At 39.9% G+C, this 7,500-nt stretch overlaps 1 protein-coding gene across 3 annotated transcripts in view; it reads right to left on the reverse strand.

Moving 5' to 3' along the window:
* LOC137992963 (sodium/potassium/calcium exchanger 4-like) overlaps positions 1 to 7,500 on the reverse strand; it is a 16,987-nt gene that overhangs the window by 702 nt on the left and 8,785 nt on the right. For all 3 annotated transcript variants that reach the window (XM_068838577.1, XM_068838578.1, XM_068838579.1), the window contains exons 3-7: positions 7,078 to 7,383; positions 5,853 to 5,956; positions 4,382 to 4,482; positions 1,653 to 1,933; positions 542 to 919 (exon numbers count right to left, since the gene is read on the reverse strand). In XM_068838577.1, coding sequence (XP_068694678.1) covers positions 542 to 919; positions 1,653 to 1,933; positions 4,382 to 4,482; positions 5,853 to 5,956; positions 7,078 to 7,383 — 1,170 coding nt within the window. The remainder of the gene's footprint in view (positions 1 to 541; positions 920 to 1,652; positions 1,934 to 4,381; positions 4,483 to 5,852; positions 5,957 to 7,077; positions 7,384 to 7,500) is intronic.

Genomic DNA, 7,500 nt, shown 5'->3' on the forward strand with positions numbered 1-7,500 from the left:
GGTGGCCTTTATTTAAATGCGATAAAAGTCAAAGCTACATAGCTTGTGGGGTCGGAACAGAGTAGAGTAGGAACAAGTCCTCGAAGCCCTGGAAGCCCTAGCTTGCCTCTATTAGTTGATAAACGTTAATAGATATTAGCAACTATCCAAAATCCCCGAAAGTAGAAGGTACGGGACGAGGATTGATGCAGAATTGAGAGCACTCGCCCTCCGCAAACGTGCCTCAGGTTTGAAACTCAAACCTTCTGTCTTTTGCGAGTTTAGTTTATTGTTTTGTTCTTTTCTCTGCTAAGAGAGGTTTTGCCTTGGATACTCCGCTTCTCCCCTCTCATAAAAGTTACAAAAAAACCCTTTTATTTGATCTGCTTCAGTTGAATTTTATTTGACTTGCAGTTTCGCCAGCCATTCCAGCACTTGAGCTCGGCTAGTGGAAGCTTCAGACTTAATTTAATAAGGGATTATCATCAAGTAATATTCTATGTAGTCCAACACATACTTTGCTGTGTTTTTCATGATATACTCGAATGGGAATCTTGGTTACCTTTCTGAGCGACGAAAAGACTTGATAAACAATCTGGTACACTGCTACCAAAAGCGACGAGGGAAAGTCCCATGACTGTATCAGGAATCATAAACGTGTATCCAATTATTGTCACCATCCAGACCAGTATGTATGATGTCACGCCTATCCATATAATACAAACCACAAAAGAAAAGCCCACGTACTTCTGACAGGATTCCTTCTTCACATCCGGAATGGTGTAATAGTACACTAAGTTGATTGGGAAACCAAGGAGCCAACAGAATCTAGCCCATACTCCCTTAGGGGGATTCCAAGGCGTTCCAAGAGTAAGGTCGGGAACCTCGTGTGGTCGGTGCTGATCGTATTCGTAATGATGAGCGAGATGCTCCCCACTACCTGAGGGAAACAATGCATTGATAATAGGGGATAAGCCATGCTTCGTCTCCAGTGGAGATCTGGAGGAACATACTTACAACCGACAATCCGTGTAAAATGTCACTGACAACTAAGATACGAATGCTTTCCCTTTACAAAACTGTAGTAACGTACGTGAAAATACTAGAGAGTGGCTGCTTTGAAAGCTCGTATGCAAATAATAAATCGTTAGACAATCGATTTGAACCGCGAAGTTTTTTTTTCATCTCGCAAACAGAAGTCGGACAAATAAAAAGAGTTACTTTACTTTGGATCCTAGACTGTGATAAATTAAGGTGTATTGGATAAGAAATACTTGATACGTAGAAGAACACTTTGAGTTATTTCATGTGCCTTGTAACGATTTCCACCTTTAAACAGTACCGAGAATAAGAAGCCAATTAGTACGTGAGGTTTCTTCAGTGCTATTTCCTCAAAAGTGATTGTCAGCAGCTTTTTCACTGAATTGTTGATAGCAATGATGCTCCACCAGATTATTGTTTTCATAGTAATAGCGAAAATTGAGCACTATTGGTTACTTTACTTTTGTTCAAGAGTAGATACATTTTTTTGCTTTGATGAGACCTTGTCAAGCCTTTAAAAGGAAGGACAAACTATATCCCACTAATCAGACCCTTCGAGGAAGGCTTCAAGTCATATTTCCCAGCATAATTGAGATTTATCTTTAACATAAAATAACTGGAACAAAATTTACCCTCAAATGGTTTTGGGACACGAATTTCCTCCTGCTGCTGTTGACATTTCTCAGGTTCTTGATCATTATCCTCTTCAGAGGTTTCCACTTTTTCATCAATAGCAAGTTTTGAATATCCCTCATTCTTGGCGCTGTTCGTCTCGTTTGAAGCGTGTAAATCCGATTTGAACTCAGGGCTTGTTGTGTTTGTTATCCTGTATAGCCACTTTTCGATTCGTGGATTGAAGAACATTATAACAAGATATAAAGAATAGGAACATACCATGGCTGTTGCTTCTGACCTGAAAAATTTGTAAGGCATGCCTCATTCCTATATTTAGACAGTTAAAGTGCCTATCACCTCAACACACTTTTCCTCTTTATTTATACTCCGAAATTGTACCAAATACATCGTGTTGTTTAAAGAACCTTTTGATTGAAATTTTACTTTTTTATTGGCTTTCAAAGACGGGAAAAGTGATCATACTTTGATCCATAACCGAGCAATGAAGGAGAATGGGTTCGATACCGGGTTGACGTCACAAATTAATTTTCATTGAGATAGTTCTTTGAAAACAGCGATGTAAATCAATTTGTGACGTCAACCCGGTATAGAACCCATTCCCCTTCATTGCTCGGTTATCAATCACGGTATGATCACTTTTCCCGTTTTTCAAAGCCAATGAAAGAGTGAAATTTCAATCTAAATGTTCTAAAAACAACACGATGTATTTGGGATGATTTCGGAGAATAAATATATTGGAAAAGTGTGTTGAGGTGATAGGCACTTTAACAATTGTTATTAAATTCTCAACCTCGGATAATGCATTTCGCGTGCTCTGATTGGTTCACTCAATCTCGGTTATCAGCTCATATACCTTAGTTTGATCTTATATGGTAAATGATTGCGCTAAGCGTTGCTAGAAAAGCGAAATTTCTCTTTGAATAAAGCCAAAAGAGAAAAGAAACTTTTTTCTGGAAAGTTTGGATCAATTTTGACGTTTAGAGGTACACGAAAAGGCAAGAAATGTTTTTGAGATGAGCCTACCTCTGTCTGACCACAAGGTATTACACAACATCGCATTTTCATCACGTTTTCTCGATTTCGCTCGTATTTTCTCGCTTTTGTCGCTCGTATTGCGTACTTCCAAATTTTTGGAGTTTAAGGAATTTAAGAAAACAATTATTCCATTCGCTCTTGTTGGATATGAGACTGGTTATAGCCAAGTCGGCGCTACGCGCCTCGTTGGCTAGTTACCATCTCATATCCAACGCGCGCTCATGGAATAATTGTTAATTAGTCTCGGTTTTTATTCACCGATATTCCTCAAGCCTGAGGTGAAGAATTGTGTTCGCATAATTACATAGGTGATTAGTATGGGTAATCAAATGGTGACGAGTGAAATTAGGGAATAATTTCACGCGCGTTTTGCTTTTTGGACGAAACGCAAGTGAAATTATTCTCAAATTATTCACGCGTATACCATTTGATTAGCTATTAATATCATGGATAAGACGAGGGTTTTTTCAAACCTGGACGCCATTTTAGCACTGCAAGAAAAGTTGCCATGGCAACATTGTAATTTCACATGTGAAATTATAAATTAACGCTAAAATTTAGAGCCCATATTAAGGAGTAATTTGTCACCCATGTTATTATTTGAAAAATATGCCTTTTCTTTGAAAATATTAATTACTTCGTCTGTCACCTCGACAAAATGGCTTGCGGCCATTTTGAAAAAACACTTAGGTGATTATCCCGTAATAATCACCTCAGGGGCAACCAATCAGCGCGGAGAATTTTCGATAATCACCTACGCAATTATACTAATCCTACATATTGTATATCGGAATTAATAACGTGTATTGACGAGCCTATGTCATCAGTATCAGGCAACCTAAAGTGAAGTCACTTCGAAGAAACTTCAGTGAATGCATATCATTTTCATTTTTCTTTGTCACTCTCTTCTTGCATGGATTACACTAGCCTTTTTATGATCTTATTTTATCAAGGTTACCTTCTTTTATTTGGAGGAAATACATGCACCACTGTGCTGGCTAAGGATGCTAATAAGCACTTAATGACTGGCCCCGAGGGAAACAGCGAGTTTTGTTTCCCCGACATTCTCAATGGCCGTGTTTTTACGAGTGGTTTTTCAGGTGGCTTAGCAAGTGACAACCGTAAATTCCGTGAAAACAGTTCCTTTCTCAACTCGCTTAAAGTTAAGCGAGTCGGCAAATTTCAATAGAATTCTCATTAACTTTAGGCCACCAAATCAAGTAGCCCCTCTCTCCTCATTTATTCTTACCCGTGAAAACACGTGTCATTTTTAAGTCGCTTACGAACTCTGCAAACACACCACTTTCAGGAATTTTAAGTGAGGCGAAGGCTGTCATGGAAACACGGCCATTAATGTTCCCCGAGGCGAAGGCGACGGAATTATTATTTCAAAGCGTTTATTAGCTGCGATGACAGCAGGAGAATTTTTATCGTGGCGCGGGTTGGCACACAAATTTGCCGCGGTTTGAAGATGCACAACCTGATCACGCGCCAGTCGAAATTCGTTGTTTCCCCAGGGAGTTGGTGAGTTTAAAGCCATGGCAGGTGACACGTTCTCCTCTAATCAGAAAGTGCATTTAAGTTGGTGGGTGTAACAAACTCTCTTGTTTGGAAGCTACCAGGTATTACCCATGATGTTTGTGGAAAAAAGGAAGTGTTAAAGCAAAAAATAATTTTAAAAATATCTCACCAGACAACAATGTTATCCATAAGCACCAACATGAGTATGACGAGACTGAAAAGGTAGAACATGCTGTCTCTTACAAGAGGCCACCAGGCCAAGTACAAAACCTTCAAAAAACCGAAAGAACAAATTGCACATGTTAGACAAAATTATTGAGGTTTACTAGATGATGAACTGAAAGCGTAAACCACTGATTCACTGTTCACGACTCCATGGCTACAAAAAAACATCCTTCGCAGCTCTAAGTAAGTTCGACTTCCTCCGCTTACTCGAGTTTTCGAGTATCCTCGCCGAGAAGAGACGGCTGGACGCCTGAGCGATAGATTGTGTCGGTGACGTAAATTCAAAATATAATTTACATTTAATTTACAGTTTATGTTAACAAAACAGTAATTATATAACAATGTTTAAAACGTCTTGTGCCAAGTTTTCACATAATGCGAGCTTGAGTCTGTGGTCAATGTGAGTTTGAATTCAACCGGCGAATTGTCAACAAAATGTTCGGCCACTTCAGCTCTCAGTAGAACTCATCCGCGGCTCCCTCGTTCTGCCACCAATAAACTCAACAGTAGTTTTTCATTGATCTGGAGGAATTTTATTTGCTCTTACATCAGCGAAGCCTGAGAAGAAATTGCAATAGACCGAATGCATAAATGGCGACCAAATTAGACTCACTAGCCTCGTTTTTTCATCGACAAAATACAAAAGAAATGTTGCTTGAGAGCGAGGTTAGTGAGTCTAATTAGCACATAAACAAAAGAGTACATTGTTGGTCGCCATTTATGCATTCGGTCTATAGAAATGGATTTGAAAGCTGTATTTTGCTCTTGGCGCCAACTGGAAAAGTTACGAAGTTTCCGAACTCAGGTGGTAGAAAACGACGCAACACCATTCTCCAGCTTCTCAAACAATTTCCGTTGTCGAAATCTTGAATGTTTGCCATCTTAAAAACACTGTAAGGCTCAAACAGGCCGGGTGAAAGAATATCTTCGCAGGCACAATTTGAAGCAAAAAATATAAATTATGCCTGCTCCATTTATGCAGGCGAGTTCCTGATTGGCGGAGATTAACAATGGCTCTCCACTCGCGTCCAGCCGAAGTGAGCGCTGGCTCATTTCCCGAGACAGCGGCTGGTAATCGAGCCTAAGTTACAAGCCGTAGCTGAATAATTAGCAAGTGTTATTTCAGCTAAGATTGCCTCTTCATAGGACAACATGCACTCAGAATGATATATTTGGCTTAATGAAAGTCACCGAAGATTCGCAGTTGTACCCACTTAGTTTTACTGCTGACAGTAAAACAAATACATTAAGGAAGCACTTAATTTTGCATTTTGCACTTAATTGTACGTTAAGTACGCACTTGCTGTTACTGCTGACAGCAGAGCAATAGAATTGAAGCTCTCAAAGTAACGTCAACAATAATGATGATGATGATGATGATGATGATGATCAAAAATCTCAAAAATTGATCTTACCGTCCCTGCGCCAATGCCACATACACCAATCACAAAAAGAACGTTGAACACCGCTGAGCCTAAGATAGTGCCCACTCCAATATCACCATGTGTAACGAAGACGCCTGAAATGAGCGTGATCGTGAGTGTAATAAAATTTCGTTACTTAAAGTGCCCCTAACTTGAAATATTTGTTTTTGTCGTTTGTCCCACGACCGAGTTATTGTGACGCATGGGCTTAATCTTGAGATGACGCTACAAAGTGCTTTACATGGCAGAGTCTTTCCAAACAGGAATGAGAAAAAGCTTGTGATTGATGTAATGATCGTAAACCTCCACTTACTCCCCCCTTCCTTGAGGAAGGAGCCCATGACTAGGAGAGTACAACTTCATTGTACTTGTGGAACAGCGTTTTTACAGACCGTATTATTTTTTTACCACAATTGCTTGTAATCTGGCAATCTGATTGGCTAATTTGCCGTTGTCAATAAGAGTCTAGACAACGCTGTACGCGTCATGCTCGCATCAATTTGTAATAGCCAATCAGGAAAGGCCATTTTGGGAAATAAACCAATCATAGCGAGAAAGTTATAGACAATGCTTGCTCTTTTCTTTGTGTCATGATTTTGCTCACGCTCTGAAATAAAATATTGAATATTGTAGTAAAAAACAAATCGAAAGTGGTTCCGCGTTGTCTGTACCCTTATGGGCAACGATATTCGTCATCACAGTGGTCAAAATTTGTTACATTTTGACCACTGCGCCCCGTGAGTCCACAACATTTTAACCACTGTGATGACGAATATCGTTGTCGATAAGAGTACAGACAGCGTTGAACCACTTTAGACCTAGTTAATTAGATTGATTCTCAAGTCTTCCACGAGAAATTATTATCCATGGGATAGAGAATGGTCACTCGTGCAAGACAAATCTTATTTAAAAACTCGGCTAAAAATAGCTTGATCCGGCTGTGAAAATGTCGTTCCATAGACCTAGTATTGGAGTTGTATTCTCCTGGATACAGGCTCCTGCTTGAAGTGGAATCTTGGCTTCTCTAATGAAATGCAAAAGCACCTGGGCTTGCAAACTAGCATTGATTGGTTACCGAATTAAATATGCGGTGTAATTGACTACTTGGAAAAGCCACGCTTAGTTCTATGAATCTTAAAATTGGATTGGAGATCCTGGAAGGAAATTCATAGACATCGTAATACTGTCACATCTCGGTAAACCTTGCAGAACTCACCTATAACAGACGCAAATAGTTCAGGAGCCGAGCTCCCCAAAGCCATGAAAGTGGCTCCAGCCACATCTGATTGAAGTCCCATCTTATCACAAATGATTTCCAGGCAAGGTACAAAGTAATCATCGCATACAATGGCTATGGCCCAGAACATATAAAATGCCGCTGCAAAGTTGACGACGACTGCACCATGTTGCCTTTGACGCTGGTTGAACATATCATTCGGAAACTCTCCTATTGACGGCGGAGTGCAGTTTTTTAGCTTGTGTGTCTTGTGAGCAAGGAGATTTCTCCTTGTAAACGACCCGTCTAAAATATAAGAATATCTAATAAGGATGGTCACTTCCCCTTTCAAGCTTTGCGCCTGGCCAAAACGAAAATGGTGCACAAGGCCTGGAAATTGTCATCCAATGAGCCTTGGGCAGA

Source organism: Montipora foliosa, chromosome 2 (assembly GCF_036669935.1).
Source record: "Montipora foliosa isolate CH-2021 chromosome 2, ASM3666993v2, whole genome shotgun sequence".
Lineage (NCBI taxonomy): Eukaryota > Metazoa > Cnidaria > Anthozoa > Scleractinia > Acroporidae > Montipora > Montipora foliosa.